Source organism: Theropithecus gelada, chromosome 12 (assembly GCF_003255815.1).
Source record: "Theropithecus gelada isolate Dixy chromosome 12, Tgel_1.0, whole genome shotgun sequence".
NCBI lineage: Eukaryota > Metazoa > Chordata > Mammalia > Primates > Cercopithecidae > Theropithecus > Theropithecus gelada.
Window position 1 is genome coordinate 112414983 of NC_037680.1, and position 24886 is coordinate 112439868.

At 46.8% G+C, this 24886-nt stretch overlaps 1 protein-coding gene and 1 pseudogene across 5 annotated transcripts in view; one reads left to right on the forward strand and one right to left on the reverse strand.

Annotated features, from left to right (window-relative positions):
* AGAP1 (ArfGAP with GTPase domain, ankyrin repeat and PH domain 1) overlaps positions 1-24886 on the forward strand; it is a 633884-nt gene that overhangs the window by 367287 nt on the left and 241711 nt on the right. For all 5 annotated transcript variants that reach the window (XM_025404404.1, XM_025404403.1, XM_025404402.1 and 2 more), the window contains one exon: positions 22227-22331. In XM_025404404.1, coding sequence (XP_025260189.1) covers positions 22227-22331 — 105 coding nt within the window. The remainder of the gene's footprint in view (positions 1-22226; positions 22332-24886) is intronic.
* Positions 20803-20934, reverse strand: LOC112636059 (annotated as a pseudogene).

Genomic DNA, 24886 nt, shown 5'->3' on the forward strand with positions numbered 1-24886 from the left:
TCTGCCATCACCATTGGGGTAGGGCAGTGGGAGCCCACTTGCAAACTGTCCCAGGTACCGTTTAGCCATTCTTGGTTTAAGTCTTTAAGACTAAAATTGACACATGGCTATTTGTCTGCTTAAACCTTTTTCTTTCTTTAATCAGGAAGAAAGTGAGTAATCTTTTTCATTTCTGCAGTAGAACCTCTAGTCCATGTCTGAAGTGCCTTCCCCGACCATATGCACCTCTGAACTTCTGTAACAGATGTCAGGATCCTGAGGGCAACCCTGGGTGTGTTCTTTATGCCTCTTCGCATCCAGGGTAGTGCTGTCCACTCACCATGCGTGCATTGAGACTGTTTGGGTTGCTTTGGTCTCTGGTGAGATCTCTGTGTGCATGCTGTTTCTAATCTCCTCTGCTCTGTGTAGGGCAGGGCATATGTATGTGGTTACCATAATGGGATGTGGAGCCCACAGACAATGTGGCTTCACCTTTCCTCCTCACTGGTTATATTACCTTGCCCAATTATTTAACCTCCGTGAAACGTTTTACCATTCATGATATTTGTTAGAATCAGTAATTCATTCATCCAATGCTTTTTGAACACTTAATATTTGCCAGGTTATGGGCAAGACGGGAATGGTCCCTACTGTCCATAAGCCCATGATCCAGCAACTAAGGAGCCAGACGGCAGTGGCATCCCACGTGGTCTGAACAGCCCTGTCAAATGGAAACACAGTGCCAATCACAATGTAATTTCCATTTTGCAGGGGCAGGTACATCAGAAAAAGTAAGAGGAAACAAGTGAATCCAAAGTTTATTTTAGTGTGCTCTGTTTAACCTAGTATATCCAGTGTTTGATCATTTTAGCATATAGTCAATACAAAAAGTTACCTTGTGCCCTGTGGAACCTTCAAAATCTGGTGTGTAGTTCAGCTATACAGCACCTCTCACCTGGGATTGGTCTCCCGTCGAGTCCTCAGTTGGCACATGTGGCTGATGGTGGCCCTGTGGGACAGTACAGGTCCAGGGACAGCCTCCTCTTTGAGCAAGGGATGATTTCAGCTGACCAGGAGACAGACGCTGGCTGGGGTTGGGGAGGCAGTGTGAGGTGGGCCTCCTGGGCCCGAGGTCATCGAAGGCCTGGGTCAGGAGAGCACATGGCTAGCTGCAGGTCACTCACCAATGCAAGACAGCAGCGTGGGAGGAAGCCCTGGTGTGAGGTGGGACACCTGGTGTGCGGACTGAGGATGTGCCACTTGTGGGACACCAGGTACTGATGTCTGCAGCTGTGGATGAGACCTTCTAGGGAAAGAGTTAACTCGGAAAGAAAGGAACTCTGAGCATTGAAGAGTCAGGTGGATGAAAAGTTGCCAGAAATGGGAAAGAGGAACTAGAGGGAACAAGGGAAGTGTGTCTTTCAGGAACTTTCTGTATTTAAAAGTGTGTGTTGGAGAGAAAGGACAAATCTCCCATGCAGAGGACTTGTAAGTATTTTCCATAGATACAAAGATCGACTTCATAGCTTGACTCGTGTCCCCGGTTTTGACTCTCTAGATCTGACTTGAATGCGCAAGCAGGCCATTCCCACGTGACTTAATAAACAGTTGCGGTAGCATGTATAATCTTTGCAATGGCAACAATTTAGGGATCGTTCGCTAGAATAAAGCAGGAGCAGCAGGTTCCGATTGTTCCTTTTACAGGAATTCCTCCCTGCCATATCCGTGTGCCACTGTGGAGTCCCGTGAACTCTTTGCGTTTTCGCAGAATGCCCCCATCACGTGAAGTGGGGGTTCGGCTCACTCTGTGACCGGCCTGGAGGCCTGGGTGTACTTCCTAGGCAGGCAGTTGGATTCTGTTTAATTTTCTTTAGCTATGGGAGAAATGGAGTCCATTTCCAGACCATGGTAAGTGCCCTTTGGTTTTGTTTGCGGTTCTGGCCTCCAGGGCGGTCTGGGTGGGAGGAGGAGATGGGCGACCAGAAGGTGATTGAGCGTTTCTGCTCCATTGCACGGCCCCCGGGGCCCCCGAACGCAGGTCAGCACGGAGGGCCGGCCTGCAGAGGTGTTACTGGCAGCCATTAAGTGCAGATACTGTCGTCCCTGGTGTCGTCCCTGAAAATCTTATGACAGGGAGAGACAGAGTGAAGAGAAAGAAAAACGAGGCAATCAAGATATAATATTAACTAGAAAAATCAGGAGGGGATCTGTCAGTCCTGGTGGGAAAAAAAAAAAAAAATTTTGTTTTTCTTAGTTTCCTTTTCCTTTCTTTTCTTTCCTTCGGATGGAGGAGGTTTGGTTTGGTTTTAGTACCCCAGCATATAGTAGCTTCATTGGCTTTTTTTCTGCCCATATTCAAAATTCCTTTGATTAGCATTTGGTTCTGGTTGAGACTTAATAATGCTAGCCAGACCTAATGTGAACCATACATGTCATCGGCATTACTTATCGTCAGCATGGTTTTTTTTAAAGGGAAGGAAAGAAACACAACAAACTTTTTATTTCTTTCCCTGTCATTGTTCTTGGTCTTGTTATTCAGTGGACGCTGTATTAAATTGGATTCTGTGTCCATCATTATTAAAATGTGAAGTGTGTCGGTCACAAAGCATACATTTCGGGGCAGTTAGCTGAATAATTCTTTTCTTTATTATCCCAAATTACTGCTGAGCTCTGGAGAGGGGAGCAGTTTAGCCAATTATTGCCATTTGAGCTGGATTTGTGGGTGATTAGCTCCTGGCCGAATCCAGTCCCGACCGGCGCTTTGAAGCCTGTGCTGTGTGATTTTCTCAGCAGTGAGGTAGGAATAGACGCGGCTAATGACAGGAAGGTCGCGCGGGTGAACTGACCTGTGTGTGGCACAGGCTTGGGTTTCGCAAATAGGGCATCCACAATAACAAGTGTGTCACTAACCCCGCCGTGCATAATCGGGGCTTTATAGGATTGTTGGAGATGCTGACAGCTCAATTAAAGTGTAACCCTTTGTACCCTGCAACCTGGCAGAACGACAGAAATATTACTCGCCAGAAAGGGGAGGGGGTCTTTGGGGAGCTGGTTAAAAGATCCAGAATCAGCCCCTGGCCCGTTTGCCCCTCCCCCAACTCCCTCCACTGTACAGAAGGAGCCACAGAAAAGCCTCCATCTGTAAAATAATAGGTGCTCTGGAGGAGGAGCAGGGCGGGAAATATTACTATTTTAAAAAGCTCGGTTAAGGGGGGATTCCTGCTGTTCCTATGGAAACACTTTAAACTGGATAGAAAGTTAAAAAGATTTAGTAGTGGCAAAGCTTGTGTCTACTGGTCAGATTTTCTAGTCATCTCCTTTTACCAAAATTTACCTCCCAGCATCGTGGATGTGAATTTGCCAGAAGTTTTCCATCTGTGGAGAACTGGGGAAAACCAGTTAATTGGGATGTGTTTTTGCACCCAACGAATGATTTCTATGTTATCGATTTACTTCTTCCACTTAGCGGCATTTTCTGCAGCTTGAATGAAAGCCGCCTTGATCCATATATGTGTATCTGTGGTCTGGTCATTTTTGCCACCCTTGGTTTTTTCTGTTAAATCCTACGTCCTGCAGTATGTGCGTCACTCATCCAGATTGACTTGATGCTGTTTTAATTAAGCGGCAGCATGTGACGTCCTGTGCGCTTCTTTATTTTTGGTTTTAGGTTTTTGATGGATTGCTTTGATATTTTATTTTATTTTCTGAGACTAGGAGTACCTATAACTTGGTGTGATTATTCTTGCAGGTTGAGCCGGGTGCCAGCTACTGATGTGGGAATCTGGGAGCCAGAGCCGCCTCAGACAGTCCTGACTCCCCAGAATTCCTAACCCACTGGGGAGACAATCCGTGTGTGTGATTGGGGTATGTTGGACTTGAGGTGCCTGATAGATGCTTGAGAAAGTGTGTCCAGGACGGAGTGGGAATTGAGACTCCAGCAAGTGGGGAAGAGACAGCTGAAGTCCCCAGTGTGACACCAGGGCCTGTGGGGCGTATTTGGTGAGACTGGTGAGGTCAGCGTTGGACCGCCTCCCGTGCCGGGTGCCGTCGGTGTGGGAGGGGGAAAGGGGAGGACAGCATTTCTCTGTCCTAGAGCAGTGCACGGCCTGTTCATGCACCTGTGTGTGAGTCAGCTCGAACTGCCCTAACAGAAGACGACAGACTTTGGCTTAAACAGCAAACGTTTGTCTCCCAGTTCTGGATGCTGGAAGTCTTAGATAAAGGCATCAGCGGGATTGGCTTCTCCTGAAGCTTCTCTCCTTGGCTTGCAGACAGCCATCTTCTCCCTGTGTCTTCACGTGGTCTTTCTCTGTGAGTGTCTGTGTCCTGATCTTTTCTAATAAGGACAACAGTCATATTGGATTAGGGCCCATCCTAACAGCCTTATTTTAACATGATTTGCTCTGTAAAGGCCCTGACTCCAAATAGAGTCACATTGTGAGTGCTGGGCATTAGGATCTCAATATCTGGATTAGGGAGTGGAGCACAATGCAGCCCATAATAGTCATCATCTAATGGATGAGCATTGGTGGGGGTGTTTGCTTATGTAGAGCCTGTGACCCTGCAGCTCAGCATGGGAGGCTAAAGGGGTGCTCACGAGGATGGTCGGAGTAAGGGGGATGTAAGAAGGACATTTCGGGGAGAAAGAATTGAATTTCCCAATTTACATTAAAGGTGATGGCCTCTGGTTGGGTCTGCATGGTTTCCTGTCCTGTAGCAGGAATCAGCAGTCTTCTATAAAAGGCTAGAGAGGAGGTACGTTAGGCTCCATGGGTCCTGTGGTTTCTCCTGAACTACCTACCTCTGCCAGTTCAGGGCAGATGCACCCATTCCAACGAATGAACTTGACTCTGTTCCGATAAAACTTTATTTACAGGAAGAGGCAGAAGATCAGATTTGGCCAACATGTGGGAGCTTGCCGGCCCCAGGCCCGTAGGATCCCCAATGCTAATAGTCTGGATGAGGGTGCACAGGCTGTGAGAGTTCCTGTTAGGTGGGAAGGCTCTGGCCACTCGGGATTGTACACCTTATGCTGGTGCTATAGTGTGTGTGTGTGTGTGTGTGTGTGTGAGTGAGAGTGCGCGTGCGTGCGCACGCACCAGCCTAATCATGAGTGCAAGTGAGGGAGGGTGACCCCCAAACCAGGCACACGGGGCCATGGATTTTCACTCTCATGGGTCCAGGCCTATTTCTAGCTAGGTGTTATCTGCAGGGTATAGCTTAGCATAATGAGAGAGCAAAAGCAAGATGAGTAAGTGTTCATCATGGAAGAGTGGGATGTCGGGAGCCTCAGCAGGGGCGTCACCTGGATGGACCATTTTCCGCATGGAGCTGGTGCCGTGGGGGAAGAATAGGTCACAGCTTCTATGACCCGTGTGCTTCTCCATTTTCCAATGATGACATTCCGTCCACCTACCACCCACCCAAATGCATTTCTCTAGTTTTATTGAGGTCAGTTTGGTTCCTGTCAGCCACAATTTTAATACGTGTTCTAGGGAAAAAAATCTTAATTAGAATAAAATTATTAAACACAAATGTGAAAATTGAGTGATTGGTACTTACACTCTTTGGATCTCAGTTAAAGGTACCAGCTTTTCTCTGAGCCATTTTAGAACTTCATAGAAACCTTTAACAAGAACCTGTTCCAAAGTGTAATGAATGCAAATCATAAAGTACCAAATGAGCGATTAACAGTATTCACTGTAAAACCACAGAAGTACTCAAACATCACTTTTTTTTTAGAAGTAGAAACAAACATTTTTGAACTTGCATGGATGTTTTTAAGCCAGGAAGAACTTTTTTTTTTTTAACCTGGTAATTGGGAAACTATTAGTGCTCCTGCAGCAGCGAGAGGATTCATTGGACCTCGCTGCGAAATCACACGGGCACCGTCCTTTACATTCAGTCAAATGCATGTGCGGCCTCCCGGTGTCTGTTAAAGCCGACAAAGAATGCTGCCCACAGAGTGAAGGCGAGTGGTTGTGGACGTGCCTGTTGATAATCTGATCTTGACTTGGAGCCGCCTGCATTGAGACTGTTGCTCCATCACCACGTAGGAGCTTAGCCATGAAATGTTCGCTCTGTGTAACGACGATCCCTGTGCGAGCAGAGGCCAGCGCCATTTGGTCCCTGAGACTCAAAACAAAGACTGATTTGCCTGGTTAAGACCCCTAGTCTCTAATGCAGTCAATAAATCTTTGTTGGTAAATAATTGCTATTGAGCAGAGTTTTAATATAAATTTATGAGTGGTGTTTTATCACAGCTTGGGGCTGCAGCAAACACTGAGTGATGGATTTCAGATAGCACTTACATTCATTACATTAACTTTGTAAGTTATTTAAAGCTTGTACACTTAACATTGCTTTTGGCTTTCAATGACCTCTTGGGACTAGACAAAGAATACACATGACGAATAAAGAGATTGCAGCCAAAAGACAATTCTACTCTTTGCTCCACTGTAGAAAAGGTTCCTTTGGCAGAAAGCAAAATGTGCCTGCCTGGAATCCTGATATTTTGGTTGTAGATCATTAAAATCAGTCTTTCTGGTATGTCAGTAAATTAGGTGGTAGGAATTAGACCAACATTTGCCATTTCCAAGTAAGATAAGAAGAATAATTTGAGGTGTCACAAAACACTTAAAATTTCTTGCTATACAAACAAGTTAAAATTTGTCTGGTAGATGAAATGGTTCGCACGGAAGCAGCAAAGCAGCGGGGTGACAAGTACAAACCCTTGGTTTGTACCTCAAATCTTGCCCCTGTTTCTGCCCCTTACTGCCGTTTGGGTTATCTATTGCTCGGTAATGAGCCCGAATTATAGTGGCTTAAAACAGTGCCATTTTGGCCAGGTGTGGTGATTCACACCTGTAATCTCAACACTTTGGGAGGCCGAGGCAGGTGGATCACTAGGTCAGGAGATTGAGACCAACCTGGCCAACATGGTGAAACCCCATCTCTACTAAAAAGTACCAAAAAAAAAAAAAAAAAAAAAAAAAAGCCAAACGTGGTGGCAGGTGCCTATAATCCCAGCTACTCAGGAGGCTGAGGTAGGAGAAACACTTGAACCCGGAAGGTGGAGGTTGCAGTGAGCCAAGATCATGCCACTGCACTCCAGCCTGGGCAACAGAGCGAGACTCCATCTCAAAAATAAAAAATAATTTTTAAAAACAGTGCCACCTTATTGTTTATCGTGATTCTGTGGGCCAGGAGTTTGGGCAGGGCATATTGGGGACAGTTTGTCCGTGCTCCACAATATACTTTCTTAGGGCTACAGCATCCAAGATCATTTCTTTACTAATGTATCTGGTGCCTCAGCAAAAGTGGCTCAGCTGGCTGGGGGCTAACATGAAAAGGTCATTGGCAGTCATCTGTCTGAGACCCCAGTTCTTCCTCGAGTAGTCTCAGGATGTCTCCTCTTTACTTGGTCTCCCTGGTAGGATAGTCTGACCTCTTAACAAGGCTGCTCAGGCTTCCCAGGGGCATAAAAGCAGGAGCTTCCAGGCCGCCTTCAGGCTTTGGCCAGAAGTGGCACAGCATAATTTCCACCACATTCTGTTGGTTCAATTGAGTCAGAGGGCAGAGTGACCACACAGGGTATGAGCACCGCAGGGGATGAGGGGACTGGTTTTTGTGTGCCGTCTTCGGCCACTGTCTACTTCACTCTACCCTCCTTCATGCAAAGTACCCACAGCCTGTCCCCAGCTACCCAAAGTCTCAAGCCATTATGGCATCCGGCTCAGGCTTGAAGGTCATGGCCTTGTCATCTACACCAGGTACACATATGGATGAGTCTCCTTGGATATGGTCCTCCCCGTCGGAAGACCAGGGTACCCAGGAGACAAGTTATCTCACACACTGTGCAAGGGTGACTCAGGAAAAGGAGAACTGCAACAGATACTGTTATTCTAAAAAGGTGGAGAGGCTGTAATCCCAGCACTTTGGGAGGCTGAGACGGGTGGATCACCTCAGGTCGGGAGTTCGAGACCAGCCTAGCCAACATGGTGAAACCCTAAGCTTCCATCAGTCCGAACTTTCACACTTCCCTACTCTAAGGACCAAGAAAATGGAAAACTCTAAAAATAGTTCATTTGAAACTTTCAGAGGACAGGAAGCCATGATCCTACTGGTCAGGAGATGACAGAGGCCGGAAGGCTCTGCCGGAGACGCTCAGGCAGACAGTTCCCGTCAGTGAGTGCCAGTGGCCCCTGTGATCCTAAGTTTTTTTGATTCTGCGTAACCCAGGGCCATAAACATGGTGAAATCTACTAAAAATACAAAATTAGCCGGGCGTGGTAGCACATGCCTGTAATCCCAGCTACTTCGGAGGCTGAGGCAGGAGAATCACTTGAACCCAGGAAGCAGAGGTTGTGGTGAGCCGAGGTCGCACCATTGCCCTCTAGCCTGGGCAACAAGAGCGTAACTCCATCTCAAAACAAAACAAAAAAAGGTGGAGAGGGACAAGAGACATGGAGCAGTCACTGGCCCATAACAATTCTGAAATCCAGCCAGCACATGATGCTGATTCACCCTGCTCTGAGCATAAGAATGGTATGTTCTCCCCAGGAGGCATCCTCCTTGGTCCTGGGCTCTGCCTCTGCCTTTCCCATAAGAATTGACCCATGTTTGCTACTACACAGCTTTCTCAGCCTGCTTCCTGCTGTACTTAAAGTTGAGGGCCCAGAGACCACTTTTCTTTCTAAACTTTCTCTGTGCATTTTAATCCAAGGTGGTATAATTCCTTTAAAAATCTTGTGGGTATCCTTTGTGTTGAATCAGAATCTGTTCCATTAAGCAAAAACTAATGCACAGATTTCTCTCTGTAATCCATGGATCTCTAATCAGAAGGGTCTGTGAGTCATTGCCTTCAAATCCTTGAGTTCTCATGGAAAGGGTCTGACTGCCACGCTGTTGAAGGGGTCCTCATTCTGTGATCACAGCTACTGGTATCCCCAGAATTTGATCTTAGTTCCGATGCCGGTTCTTACTCAAGGGTTTTCTGCTGTCAGGAGAAGCTGGGAATGAGAAACTGTTTTGTGATCAGTCCAGCAAGGTTTTCAGTTGAAATATTTGTTCTAATTGTGCTGGAAAATTCCCTGGACCTCCACTCTCTCCTCCCGTATTTAACAGAGCCAGGAGCACTTCCAGCATCCAGCATGGCAATCTGGTAGCCAGGTGTGCAGGCTCACGAGGCGCTCTTGCTATGCTACCCATCCCCCTGATGGGGGGGCAGGTTTGCTAATTGCCCTGCTGGTGCACGGTCTGCCAGCCCCATTTCCATCCTCAGGTAGAATTTTCCTCACTGTCCTCACAACTTCCACTCATGCTGCTTACGTCTCTGCCAGCCTCAGCCAACTGCCTAGTTCCAAAGCCACTGCCCTGTGTTTTTTATTTTTGTTACAGCAGTACAGGAGGCTAATTCTGTTTTTCTTACCTGTTGCTGCATAAGGATCCACCCTGAAACTTCAGGATTTAAGAAAATGATCATTTGACTATTTGTTATAACACTGTGGCTGGGGCCTGTGGACAGAGCCCAGCAGGGCTGACTTGTCTGTCAGAGCTCCCCAAGGCAGGTGCTGCCAGGCTTTCTCGAGAATTAAACCCAAAGGAGATAGTGTTATTCCCATGGATGCTGTTAGCTAAAGTGAGTCTTGGACAGCCCAGGGTCAGTGTGGGAGGATTTATTTATACTGGGGCACCAGTGCCACGAAGTGTGGTTCAGTGGAAGCCGTCTTTGGAGAACAGATACCACGCTGGCTGTGCACGTGGGGCAAGTTACATAACCAGTCTGTTTCAGTGTCCTTATCTGTGAAATGAGGATCGTCGTGGATGTCAATTGTGAATGCAGTTGATGAAATACACAGTTGTGAATGCTGAGGGATTGTTGTTCATACTCTTTGGACCCCTGTTAAAAGTGTCATATCACTTCCCGTCCATGAAATGAGGATAATCAATGACCATCCGGTTGTCATGCGCTTGCAGTGGGTTAACAGTTGCAAGGCACTTAGAGCAGCAGCATCTGGTTCAGAGTGAGCCCAATATTGTATAGAAATAAGAAAAACTTTTTTTAATAAATGCCGAAGCCATATAGGAGTCAAAGAGGCATTTTAATTGATGTCTTCACTGTGACAGCTGGACAGCAAGAAAGAATCTGAAGCAGAGGTGGTTTTCACATGTACAAAAGTGGCATCTGAAAGATGGACAAAGTATGCATGGTGACATGCCACCATGCCGTTTGGCCCTGGGTTATGCGGAATCAAAAAGACTTAGGATCACAGGGGCCATTGGCACTCACTGACGGGAACTGTCTGCCTGAGCGTCTCCGGCAGAGCCTTCCGGCCTCTGTCATCTCCTGACCAGTAGGATCGTGGCTTCATCTCCTCTAAAAGTTTCAAATGAACTATTTTTAGAGTTTTCCATTTTCTTGGTCCTTAGAGTAGGGAAGTGTGAAAGTTCAGACTGATGGAAGCTTAGGGGAGGCTGTCTGCGCGCTCAGCCCAGACCAGTGGAGGCCACCTTAGTACCACTTCCTCCCTAAGGAAGGCGACAGGCTCCGTGTCTTCCCCAGTTGTTTTCCATTTAGCTGCTACACGTGGGGAACGCTGAGTGTATTCAGAGGGGCGTCCCACGGTCGAACTGGAACTGGCTTTGGGAAGAGTGTGGACTAAAAAGGGGCTTGGCTTGTGTTGCCACATGTGAGAAGACATCTCACTGGGGCTTTTGTGGCGGCTCCACGGTCCCTGGAAGTCGCCACTAGCTCAGTGCAGCTCTAGCGTTAGGTACCAGCCGCGCCCTGGGAGGGCAGAGGACCCTGGCTCTTTCCAAGGGAGACCGTCCAGGCAGCTCTCACTGTTGAGACCTGTGGACCTCTGTCCCCAGGGTGCTCATGCAGAGACTGAGGGGTCCCAAGTGGGGATCATGCAAAACATTTTTGTAGCGGATTCAGGGCTGAATGGTTTAACTTCTGGGGCCGCTCTAGGCTGAAATTCTGTGATTCCCACTTGGTACAAACACTCTTCAAAAATCAATGTTCAGAATTAATTTAAGCCAAGAAAGAAAAAGCATGTTTTTAATCCACAAAATCTATTTCCCGAGTCTGCTCATTTGTAGTCCAATTGAACCTCTGATTACGAACGCTCATCTTGCCTCCTGCTTCTGAAGCCCCAGCCAACGTCTTCACTCATCAGAGAGCTGTCTAATCGTGCTTTTGAGAAAAGGCCTTTTAGAATTATGTAAGGAGAGACAATAGAGAGTTTTGTAGTTTATCCTATTGTTTTGGCAAACTTTTTTTTTTTTTTTTTTTTTAAGGTTTACATGTGTAAGTGCAGACATGGACTCTCTGATGTCAACGATCTGTGGGCATTAAAACCACAGCTGCGGAGTCTGGGCTTTCCTGGGATTGGGGCCCTTCAAAGAAGTTGAAGCCTGTGTAGTAAGTTGGAGGCCTAAGCTGCCCGGCTGTGGGAAGGCCAGTGCAGCTGTCCAGTCCATGTGGAAGGACCTTGATGTCAATCCAGAACCACATTTTTGTTTTGTTTTTGAGACATGGTCTTATTCTGTCACCCAGGCTGGAGTGCAATGGCACAGTCACGGCTCACTGCAGCCTCGACCTCCTGAGCTCAGGCAGTTCTGTACCTCAGCTTCCCAGGTAGCTGGGACTACAGGTGCACACCACCACACCCGGCTCATTTGTGTATTTTTTGTAGAGACGGGCTTTCAAGGGTTTCAATTTGTTGCCCAGGCTGGTCTGAAACTCCTGGACTCACGCAGTCCCCTCGCCTCCGCCTCCCAAAGTGCTGGGGTCACAGGCGTGAGCCATCATGCCCAGCCCTGAACCACATTCTGTTTTTGTTTTGTTTTGTTTTGGTTTTGTTTTTGAGACAGAGTCTTGCCCTGTTGCCCAGCTGGAATGCGGTAGCGTGATCTCAGCTCACTGCAACCTCTGCTTCCCGGGTTCAAGTGATTCCCCTACCTCAGCCTCCTGAGTAGCTGGGTCTACAGGCGCCCACCACCACGCCCAGCTAATTTTTTGCATTTTAGTAGAGATGGGGGTTTCACTATGTTGGCCAGGATGTTCTCGATCTCCTGACCTCGTGATCTGCCCGCCACGGCCTCCCAAAGTGCTGGGATTACAGGTGTGAGCCACCACGCCTGGCCCAGAACCACATTCTTGAGCTGAGCTCCCGAGGTTACCTGGTGATGTAGAAAGAAGGTGGCTTAACTGGGGGCACTGCAGTAGCTTCTCAGACATGGCTGCCCTCATGCCTCCTTGGGGCCAGGGCTGTGGTTATAGTTGAGGCCTGTGGTTATAGTTGCTGTCCATCACTCTAGATGCTTTCACCTAGGCAGAGCAACCGAAGTGCATTTTGCAGGGAGCTGAGAGGCTCAGTTGCTAACATCTGACGGGTTTGGGTGGGACAGGGGTGCGTTCAAGATGCTGTGGCAGGCCTCACTTGGATCAGCTGCTCCTATCCCCAGGGATCAGGACAGGACTCTGTCATGTTTCTGGCTTTGCCTTCATCTACTCTGGAAATTTCAAGAGAACCTGGACATGTGAATATGAAAGAGAAGGCATTCATGTATAAAACTCATTACAAAGACAGCATCACTCCTAGAACCAAGATACTGTGTATGTGCGCGTGCATGTGCGTGCGTGTATGTGTGCGCGCACGTGCGCACATGTGCGCATGTTCATGGATCAAGGCAAACACGGGCTGAGTTTAAAAACTGGTACTAAAATACCCACTTATCAGAGAAATTGTCACTCTCATGGCCCCACATTTCCATTAGATAAGCAGTAACCTCTTGTGAAGTGGAAGCAAACTAGAAACAGCTCTCCCAAATGTGGACGAAAAGAGAAACCAGAACTGGTTGAAGACTGAGTTTTGGGGGAAGAACCCTGGAGGCCAGGGGCAGTATTCCTGGAGTCCTGGGATGGAGAGAGCCCTGTCACCCCCTTTCCCCCATCTGCCCTTGCTGCAAGGAGGAGGTCAGCCTTGTTTTATAAATGGGGTCACTTTTCAACCTCGCTGGTCCATGGCCCCGTCCTGTTTCTGTATCTGCCAACTAGAGAGCAACTCCCATCGTTTGTTTTCACCTCTTAGAATTCCTGGGACTAACAACAATTGTAATAGAATCGATGGTATTTTAAATGCTTGGGATGAACAAGCACTTTGGGTTCCTGGGATCTTAATATAAAAGCCCACCGAGGTGCAAGTCTCACCATCGTGCTGTCTGCTGAGAGATCTGATTCCCAGGGGACCAGCCTTCCCCACTCGATGTTTGCCAGGGCTGAGACCTCAACACAGGTCTGTGATGCCCACAAGGCTGTGCTTCTCAGGGCCAGGTCGATTTTGAGTCACGTGCTTCCTGTGTGTTAGAACGCTTGTGCTTTGAAGGCTACGATTGGACACATGATTCCCAGCACGTTTCCTGAGGTTCCACCTGCAGCCCGGGCCTGTGGTTGAGTAGAGCTTCTCTCCCCAGCTTTCCTGGGAGTGTGTGCTCTCCTGTTTCCCATCTGCATTTGCTTATGGGGCGCCATGAAACCAACGCATGGAGCCACTTGGAGACTTTCGTGTTAGTTGTGCACAGATATCTACACTTCTCATTGCCAAACAGTGCGTGCACTGATTTTGATGGCTGATTATCTAGACCAATCAGACAAAAACATCTTCCCAAATACATTGTAATTGCACTAGGGACTTACAAATGTTTATTCAACTGGTGAATGTCTTTTTATTTCATTTTAAAACCTCGATGCATTGTTTGTTTATATTTAACATGGATTCATTGAATGAGAATTAAATTTGACCATATAATGGAACAAATGCTAATTTCCTCAAAAAGTAGTTGTTCTATGTCAGACCCATGACCAAGGTCTCCTCGCTATAATTAGATGACTCGTTTCCAGTGTAAGGGGCTCACCTGCAGATAATTTTCTCATCTCCAATACAGGTGTGCGTTGCTTTCTCTTTATTTACTTCATTATTCTCTAGCTTCCTCATTTGAAAGTGCAAATATTCTTATCTGTTGTTTTCCTAAGGTGAACATGATGCTTTTTACTATCAATTTATGTACTTTTAGAAATATTTAAAATAATTTATTTTTAAAGGAGAATGAACTAGTCAACCTATTAAATTACATCATGATCTTAAAGATTCTCAGGAAAATTTTGCTGACCCTTAGATAATAATTGTTCAAAATGGGATTCTGATTCTGTGTTGGCTAAGCAGATTATAACCCGGCCCTTGTGTGCTAAACCTTAAGTGTGACCATGTTCACCCCCTAGGCTTCTTCCTGTATCTCTTGGCTCCTCCCCAGCCACCCTCCATCTCCCAGACTTCCTCCTTGAACATGGAACCTCAACGGCTGGCCTGGCCACCTTGCCTACCTGGGTCACCAGCCCCTCCAGTGCCGTGTGGCTGATACCAAAGTCTTCTTTTCCCTCCTGGTCACCAGCTCCTGTACTCTCTGGCTCCGTGAATGACCCCACTGGGCCACAACAACTAAAGCCTGACTTTGTCTGTGCTGGCCCCGCCCCACCCCACCCAGCGCCTTGTCCCAATTTTACCTCCAGCGTGTTTCTCGCACCTGCGTTCTCCTTGCCTGCCTCACCTTCTCCTCCCTTGCCCCCAGAAGTATCCCTGATCATCACTGCCATTCTAGACCAGTCTTTCCCACATTTGAGTGGTGTGGAACTTTTGGTTTGGTTTGGTTTGGTTTGGTTTTGGTTTTGGTTTTAAGACAGAGTTTCGCTCTTGTTGCCCATTCTGGAGTGCAATGGCGCAATCTTGGCTCACTGCAACCTCCACCTCCCGGGTTCAAGCAATTCTTCTGCCTCAGCCTCCCAAGTAGCTGGGATTACAGGCATGCACCACCGTGCCCGGCTAATTTTTGTATTTTTAGTAGAGATGGGGTTTCACCATGTTGGTCAGGCTGGTCTCGAACTCCTGACCTCGTGATCCACCTACCTCGGCCTCCCAAATTGCTGGAATTACAGGCGTGAGCTACCGTGCCCAGCCAGAGCCTTTTAAAAGAACAAAAATCTCATAAATCCTTCAACATTTATTTAATTGTTTTGATAACAAGTATACAGTTAGGTACAAGCAGAAAACTAAGATTCAGCTCCTTGTCTTTATAGCTTTTGAATAAATACGAAAGTTATATTTATTAAAAATTTAAATTAATAGCATTAATTTATTGTGCATTTAATAATAAGGATGATGATGTTTTGCTGAAACAAAATGACGGCCTTCCGTGCCAGGGGTTAGGGATGACGGTTGCAGTGCAGGCTCCTTTGGTTCAGCTGCCTCGTGACTGTATCACGTGGTGACCCCAGCCTCTTCCTTTCCTGCTTTCATACTGAGAAATCGTTTTGTGTGCAGCATGCGGTGCCTTCCCCGGGGGTTGACTTGTTCTCGGAGTGAGTGATTTACATGTTGCGTCTCCCTCAGTGCTCTCCCGCTTAGCGCAGCTCGTGACCCAGGAAGTCAGAGATGCCAATTCGGGTGGTGGAATCCAGTGGTGGTTTTGGATCACTTTTTAGATAGTGATTAAAATACACTCAAAATTTTAAAAATTCTCTTGGAGAAATTATGGTTCCAGAGAAAATGACAGGTTTCCAACGTGTCTCAAATTTGCTCAGACCGTCTGGGGATCTTGTTACATTCGGACTGATTCCTCCCCTCTCGAGTAGACCCAACCGCTGCTCCAAAGTGGGCCACACTTTGAGCCGGAAAGCGCTTCCATCTTGCCAACACCTCACCAGGGGAATCTTTCTGAATGCAAATCAGATAACCCCTTCCTTCCGCCACCCTAGTCACCTGTGGCAGGGCCCAGACTTTCAGGCACCTCCAGGGCCAGGCAGGAAGTGGGGCTGAGGGTAGCCTGCTGGTTTGAGAGAAGGGCCCACGGTGCCCGCGGAAACCTGAGAGTGTGGCCTCTGCACGCTGCTGCCCCTCAGGCCACGCTCCCCATGCTGCATGGAGAGTATGGGTGCTGTGACTGCTGGATCCTTAGATCTATGGGAGGCCAGGGGGGCTCCATCCAACCCCAGTGACTCTTGGCCAAAAGTCACAAACACCGTGCGCACGTGCAGCTGGCCTGCAGCAGGTTTGGTGTAGCCTGTGTTCAGTGCAAAAATGTGAACCTGTGGCCAGTATTTTAAAATAAGAAGCCATCACACACAAGTCCAATGTTTCTACTTCTCTTCGATAATCAGGATATCTGGACACATGGGGCCCTCCAGCCCTGCAGGGTCGCTGTGTCACACAACCCCAGGGGCCTGGTGGTGGCGGCATGTGGCCCTGTCACGTTCTGGGCTAAAGTACGCCTCCTTGCCAAGCAGGTCTGACCTCCAGTTTCCAGCAGCCCTGGGCACCCCATTACTGGAATTTGCTAGTCGGGTTAAGATTTCTTGTCCTCTGGCTGCCCTTAACATTTTTTCCTTCATTTCAACTTTGGTGAATCTGACAATTATGTGTCTTGGAGTTGCTCTTCTCGAGGAGTATCTTTGTGGCGTTCACTGTATTTCCTGAATTTGGATGTTGGCCTGCCCTACTAGGTTGGGGAAGTTCTCCTGGATGATATCCTGCAGAGTGTTTTCCAACTTGGTTCCATTTCCCCATCACTTTCAGGCACACCAATCAGACGTAGATTTGGTCTTTTCACATAATCCCATACTTCTTGGAGGTTTTGTTCATTTCTGGAAACCATCATTCTCAGCAAACTATCGCAAGAACAGAAAACCAAATACTGCATGTTCTCACTCATAGGTGGGAGTTGAACAATGAGATCACTGGGACAGAGGAAAGGGAGCATCACACACTGGGTCCTACTGTGGGGAGCGGGTAGTGGGGAGGGATAGCATTAGGAGACATACCTAATGTAAATGACGAATTAATGGGTACAGCACACCAACATGGCACATGTATACATATGTAACAAACGTGAACGTTGTGCACTTGTACCCTAGAATTTAAAGTATAATTAAAAAAAAAAAAAAAAAAGATTTCTTGTCCTGTTCTCTTTTCCTTGAAGACACTCAGAGTGGAGGCCTTCTCAGGCTGCTCCTGGATTTAGCAAACAGAAACTGCTTCCTCTAGAGCCATGTGCACTCTCAGTTAGGGGAAATATTTGCTCATCTGCTCTCACTCCGAGCTCATGTTTTGTTTCAGTGGGAATTTGGGAGTGAAGCGGAGCCCCTGTCTGCTTATGTTCCTTGACTGAATCAGAATGTCTTGGGAATTGGGGATACCCTCTGTAAACTGTGGGGTGCAGCGGGAAGATAAAATGCGAGTTGTCATAAAGTCTCACTTCTCTCCCTACAAGGGACTCAGGTGACAGGTGCCTGCCAGAGGGATCCTGAGCAGCCGCCTCTTGGTGTTTGTGCTTTGGAAGGGGGAGCTGAAGTTCAAAACCAAAAGTGCTAGGCTGGGCAGTGGCTGGAACACCCAGAGGTTCTGTGTGGGGAGCAGGTCACCGCCCATCAGTAGAACGGGAGACTTTGGCAGCCCAGCAGCCCAGTGTCCTGGCAGGAGGGCTGGCCCTGCCACGTTCCATTAGCTAACAAGACACTTCCCCTGTGTAACTCAGAGTCCTGGCTTTCAGGGAGCCATGGCTTCCATAACTTTGCTGCCCCTGACCTGTTCCTTTGGGGAGCAGGGGAGTCAGGGGACACGACTGCACAGCCAGGCTGAGCGTGGGGTAGTGCTCCAGCCCCTGAAAGGAAAGTGCACCTGCCCCAGCCCAGCTGGACCACAGCCATGACGTGACAAGCGGGGCAGCCGAGTGGCTCTTCGTCTCCACAGCAATTCTTGGGGGGGTCATATAATAAACCAACTGGGGCCGAGGCTGGAAGGCAGAAATATGACTCCTAAGAGGCCAGGGTATTCCATAGTCCTGCTGACTTACGCAGCATTTGAATAGTGCCTGTAATCCAAGATTATCCTCCCTGGCAAGACGTAGAGTTTAAGTTAAGTTTATTTATTTAATAAGCTCTTAAGTTTATTAAGAGTTTTCCTAGGATCAGAAGAAAGTCAGCCTAGGCCAGGTGCAGTGGCTCACTCCCTGTCATCCAGCACTTTCTGAAGACCTAAGCGAGGCACAGTGGCTCACTTCGCTGTTACCCCAGCACCTTTGGGAAGCCAAGGTGGGAGGATTGCTTGAGCCCAGGAGTTTGAGACCAGCCTGGGCAAGATGGTGAGACCCTGTCTCTACAAAAAGTAAAATAAAAAATTAGACAGACGTGGTGGCATGTATGTGTAGCCCTAGCTACTCAGAGGAGACTGGGGCAGGAGGATTGCTTGAGCCAGAAAGTTCAAGGTTGAAGTGAGCTGTAATTGCATCAGGGTACTGCGCTCCAACCTGGGCAACACAGCGAGACCTTATCTTTACAAAAAACAAAAATAAAAAAATTAGCCGAACAGGATGGCACACGCCTGTAATCCCAAGCTACTCAGGAGGAAGGAGGGAGGATCACTTGAGCCCAAGAGTTCAAGGCCACAAGGAGCTATGATGGCATCACTGCACTCCAGCCTTTTTTTTTTTTTTAATTTAAAAAAAGTTTTACTTCAGCCTAGTTTAGTTCTTCAGAAAGCTATGAAATCATGTCTTCACATGCCTCCCGATTAGACTGTTTCCCCTTTTTTCCTTAACAAATAAGTCCTCGTAGCCTTCACTGCAGTAGCACAATTTTGAGGATATGATTTGCTCACGAAAGCACCCCCCACACGCCAGCCAGAAGAGTGGTGCAAGTCCATCCGCATGGAGCCCCAGGGGTGTGCGCCGTGGCCAGCATGTGTCTGAGTGGGAACGGACGAAGCTTTTTGAATGAAGCCGGGAGCTTCTGTAATCTTCTGGTGACACCAGAGACCTGTCATTGTTTGAATTCCATCTGAAATGAATGACGGAAAAATGGGGGCCCACTGGAGAACTTGACTGAGGGCCGGGCGCAGTGGCTCACGCCTGTAATCCCAGCACTTTGGGAGGCTGAGGCAGGTGGATCACCTGAGGTCAAGAGTTCGAGATCAGCCTGGCTAACATGGTGAAACCCTGTTTCTACTAAAAATACAAAATAAAAAAATTTAGCCGGGCATGGTGGCATGTGCCTGTAATTCCAGCTATTCGGGAGACTGAGGCAGGAGAATCACTTGAACCTGGGAGGTGGAGGTTGCAGTGAGCTGAGATCGCGCCACTGCACTCCAGCCTGGACGACAGAGGGAGACTTTGTCTCAAAAAAAGAAGGACCTTGAGTGAGGCTTTGTTATGCTAAGTTTTAAAATCCTCGGGAATCCCACTGGAGAGGGGTCTCTCATGAGTTGAAGCAATTGCTTATTTATTACTGCGTCGGTAGTGGTGACTGCCCCTCTCCTCTAATTCCTGCATGCGAGGAAGCTCTTACTGTCTTGGTTTGCAGCTTAGCAGCATTTTCCTATGGACTCGGTTCATTCAGTTGTTTGCTCTCAGTTCCGTATTTGGTTTATAGTGATTTAGATTCCAAGAAATCAAGGTATGCCACATTTTGCCATGTTTCCGTGAATAAGAACTTGCAAATAAATCATCTTCCAAAGTCGTTTCAAACTCAAATGTTTTCCCTTAAGCAACGATGTCTAGTGGTGGTTGGAGCCCCAAGCTGGCCCATACTTCATTATGTTTGCGAAACTTGGTTACGATTTAGTAAATAAAAAACAGTATTGTCGCAGTACTGGTAATTAATTGGAAATTGAACTCAGTTATATCCCATAATAGTAGTTAATTCATTCTCATGTTGTGATTCTTGAAAGATAGCAGAGTTTAGGAGGTCAGTGGAGGCTGGGAAAAGTTCCGAAGGCGATTCGTAGGGCATCTCAGCTTTCTCAAAGTGTCTTCTTATATTTCAAAACTCAAAACTTTCCTTCTGCCTCAGTCCAGGTGAATTTGCTAGCCTGAGTCTTACGCTTTCTCAGTCCTATTAAGGTTACATAAGTTTATAAAAGGATAGCGGAAAAGGAAGTAAAGAGAGTCTCTTATTTTTCTTGGTTAACATGGAGCAGAATAAGATGAGAAGGGAGGAAGACAGAGGCAGAGACTCCCGACGTGAACGCTGTCATTGAAAGGGACTGAGCTGGACAGGCATGGAGCCCAGGCTGAGAAGGAGAGAACCCCAGCTCAAGGCGCTGGGCCTGCCCAGGCTCCATGTTGGCCATCGGCTTCCTTAACAAAGGGAAACCTGTAAAGATAGAGCAAGGCTTGCTGGGAATTGGTGTTAAAACAAGAAGAAATTCTCAGCAACCGTTTAAGAAAACTGGATTAAACATGGCTTCAAAAATGTGTTGGTTTCAGATTCTGAGTGGTTTTCAAGGAGGCCTAATATGATTTCATTAAAAGTGAATTAGAGTCACTTACATGGGATTCATCTGTTAAATATTGTTACTGAAATTTGCCAGTGGAATTTTGGTTTTAATAAAAAATCTGAAACGAAGGAAACTGTAAAAAAAAATTCTTCTTTACAAATCTAAGGTGAGAATACAGTTAATGCAGTTTGGGTTTTTCTGGGGTTTTTGTGGGGTTTGTTTTGTTTTGTTTTTTGGTGTTTCTTTGGCCACGAGGTGTGTTTTATTTTCATTATTCATAGAAATAATTTTCTATAATGTCCCGGGGCCAACCGGAGAATTTGGCAGTCCGATTGGGGGTGGTTCCTTCAGAGACCCACAGGCCGGTGGCATTGGCGCGGGGTGCCCAGGTTCACAGTGCGGCTTGTGGCTCGTGTCCATCTTGCAGGTGGCTCTTCCTCCACACCACGACTGGGGTCTCAGGGATGACGAGGGCAGGAAATCCTCCAGGCGCTTAGGAAATTTCACTCCACTTCTGCCCAATGGTCTCTTTGGTCGGCAGGGTGTTCTCTTCCTGCGTCTCTGTTTTCTTCAGCTTGGCCCCATCAAAGCTGGCGATTCCCCCCATGTCTGGTTTGTCTGCCATTTTCTTAAAACAATCGGTGCCATCCTGCACCGAACCCACTGGTTTGTGTGTGTTTGTTTGTTTGTTTTTTGGCGGAGTCTCCTGCTAGAGCCCAGGCTGGAGTGCAGTGGCGGGATCTCAGCTCACTGCAACCCCTGCCTCCTGGGTTCAAGCAATTCTCCTGCCTCAGCCTCCCCGAGTAGCTGGGATTATAGGTGCCCACCACTGCGCCCAGCTAATTTTTGTATTTTTAGTAGAGACAGGGTTTCACCAGTATTGGCCATGGTTGGCCAGGCTGGTCTCAAACTCCTGACCTCAGGTGATCTGCCCGCCTCAGCCTCCCAAAGTGCTGGAATTACAGGCGTGAGCCACTGTGCCTAGCCCAGTTAATGCAGTTTTGTTTTTTTTTGTTTGTTTGTTTTGTTTTGTTTTGTTTTTTGAGACGGAGTCTCGCTCTGTCGCCCAGGCTGGAGGGCAGTGGCGCGGTCTCGGCTCACTGCAAGCTCCGCCTCCCGGGTTTACACCGTTCTCCTGCCTCAGCCTCCCGAGTAGCTGGGACTACAGGTGCCCGCCACCTCGCCCATCTAGTTTTTCGTATTTTTCAGTAGAGACGGGGTTTCACCGTGTTAGCCAGGATGGTCTCGATCTCCTGACCTCATGATCTGCCCGTCTCGGCCTCCCAAAGTGCTGGGATTACAGACTTGAGCCACTGCGCCTGGCCAATGCAGTTTTTTAAGTTTGTTCTTTCTTTTTCTCTCTGTCTCTCCTCTCCCCTCTCTCACAAGGTCTCGCTTTGTCACTCAGGCTGGAGTACGGTGGTACAATCATAGCTCACTGCCACCTCAACCTCCTGGGCTCAAGGGATCCTCCCACCTCAACCCCCCAAGTAACTGGGATTACAGAAGCACACCACCATGCCCAGCTAATTTTATTTGTTTATTTATTTATTTATTATTTGTTTAGAGATGGTGTCAACATCTTGCCCAGACTGGTCTCGAACTCCTGGGCTCAAATGATCCCTACAGTGTGCCCAGCCTGAGGTTTCTTTCTTTAAAACATTACACCTTTAGGTGTTCCCTGTGTGTTTAGCAGTTAATTATCCGAAAGATCTAAGTGTAGCACGCCTGCATGTGTTTGTGTTGTGTTTGTTGAACTAACGGCACATCTTTCAGCATTCGCCAGTGTCGCAGAGCGAAGTTCTGCACACACACACACACACAAGTGTTTTGAATGTATGTGTTGCCTGTGTACCTGGTTTTTCTTTTTTTTTTTATTTACGTCAGACTTTCTATTTGGCTCTTTTTCCCTTGCAGGGCATGCTGTTGAAGCGAAGTGGCAAATCGTTGAATAAAGAGTGGAAAAAGAAATATGTCACCCTGTGTGACAATGGCGTGCTGACCTATCACCCCAGTTTACATGTGAGTATGGCCCCCTCGGAGCAATTAACAGCTGCAGACCTCAACTAAACACCGTGGGGAAGGGGGACCTACCAGCAGCCCAGCCTCTTGTCTCTGTTTGAAGTGAAAGTTCGTATTTGGTCTCCTGCTCAACTGCGAGATAAATAACACTGTCCCTCGCACTCCACTAGACCATATGTCTTTCTCTCTCTTCCCCTCCCTGCTAGTCAATCTGTGGCTTTCCAATTCTACAAAGAATTACAATAAAAGGCACAGATGAAGTAAAATTTTAGATGAGAGTAAAAAGACAGGGGCAAGAAGAAAAGAGAAAGAAGAGAAGAGTGATGTATCTGAAAATCGAGAATGTAGGAAACAATCACAATTGAATCCAGGATTTAGCTTTGAAAAGCTGTGAACAAAAATCAGAAGTTAAATGCAATTCATGACTCAGCTTTTACTGTCAGATAACACATTCCAGTTCATTAGGCAAAGGAAACTTTTCTCTTCGTGTTAGATGTAAGTCGGTGTTATATATCAGTTTGTTATACTGGTGGTGTGTAAGATAGATTTATAAACAAAATTAACTTTATTCTTGGGGAAGAAATGCAGACATTCTACCCTTGATAAAATTTAAAGTTGGGGTGTTAATTCTAGTTTCATAGCAATACATTCCATAACTGTTACTTAATGTAGAGAAATGTGTAGATCAGAATATATGGTGGAAGTCAGTCCTTCTATTCCATTGTCCCTCAGTATCTATGGGGGATGGATTCTGGGGTCTGCCTTGGATACCAAAATCCATGATGCTCGAGTCCCTTATATAAAATGGCGTAGTATCTGCGTATAACCTGAGCGCATCCTCCTCTATGCTTTTAAGTCATCTCTAGATTACTTATAATATGTAATAGAATGTAAATTGTCTGTAAAGAGTTGCTATACTGTTGTTTTTTATTTGTATAATTTTTCACTGTTGTATTAGTTATTTTTCACTTTTTTTTCTTTGATTTTTTTTTCTTTTTTTTTTGAGAGGAGTCTCACTGTGTCTCACAGGCTGGAGTGCAGTGGTGCGATCCTGGCTCACTGCAACCTCTCTCTCCTGGGTTCAAGTGATTCTCCTGTCTCGGCCTCCCGAATAGCTGGAATTACAGGTGCCTGCCACCATGCCCAGCTAAATTTTTTTGTACTTTTAGTAGAGGCGTGGTTTCACCACATTGGCCAGGCTGGTCTCGAACTCCTGACCTCAAGAAATCTACCTGTGTCGGCCTCCCAAAATGCTGGGATTACAGGTATAAGCCACCACGCTGCCTTCTTTTAAACATTTTTAATCCACGATTGATTGACTCTGCACATTCAGAATCCACAGATACAAAGGACAACTTTCTATCACTGTCAGGCTAGTGGTAATAGTAGCAGCAGCAGCAGTATTTTTTGTATTTTTTGGTAGAGATTGGGTCTCCCTATGCTGCCCAGGCTAGTTTTGAATTCTTGGCCTCAAGCAATCTGCCTAACCTTGCCTTCCCAATGTGCTAGGATTACAGTCATGAGCCATGACACCCAGCTAAGCTATCAATTTTTAAAAATTTGAAATGCTTTATAAAATGGCACAGTTATTGATGAGAAGTTAGAAAAAGCATATTGAAGAAAATTAATATTATTCCTAAAATACCACCTAGGGAACCTGACTTAACATTTTAGGGTGCATACTCCCAGCTCTTTCTATGTATATATGCCTTTTCCTTCCACAAACACGTGGCCACTGTGTATACACTGCCCACAGCCTGCCTTCCTCACTAACGGTAGATATTTTCATGTCAAGGAATGTACTTGTACACCACCATTTTTAATGATTATATAATATTTCACTGTGTGGATATGCCTTCATTGATCCCACAGTATCTGAAAAATGAACCTTCTCAAATAAATTTACTTTCAGTTTTTTCGCTATCAAAGAACTCTAATCAGCATTCCTCTGTTTATCTCTGTCCCCTTGTCCGTTTGCCTTGCCAAGGATAATTTCCTAGCAGTCGGCTTCCTGCGTTGAAGAGTTACGTGTGCTTTCATGGTTTTGATGTATGTTGTCAAATTCCCAGAAAGGTTGTATTAGTTTGTCTCATCTGGCCTTTTCTCTGCCCTCTCAAGAGCATTTACCTTCAGAAAGAAGAGCTTTTCCTAATATGATAGGTAGCCACACGGTAACCTTGATGCCGAATTCGCTTGCTGGCCTGAATTGCCCTTGTCTCCTCATCGTTTAGCAGTAGCTACACCTTTCAGAACCACGCAGCAAAGCAGGTGTTCCATCGGCATCTCTGGTTTCTGTTGTTACTGAGAGCACCTCCCATGCGTTACTATTCAGTGGGGTTCAAGATACAGATACAGATAGATTCTTACATAGATATTCTTTATTGTAGTAAGGAAATTCCTTTGTGCTCAGTGACCCACTCGTTTAGTTTTGGAATATAGTCAGACTGGTTCTCCAGGGGGCCTTCAAATCAGAGAGATGTAATGCCTGTTCCATGAGGCCCACCTGGGACCAGGTTGGCATCTCTCCAGGACCACCCCATCTAGGTCTCCAGTTC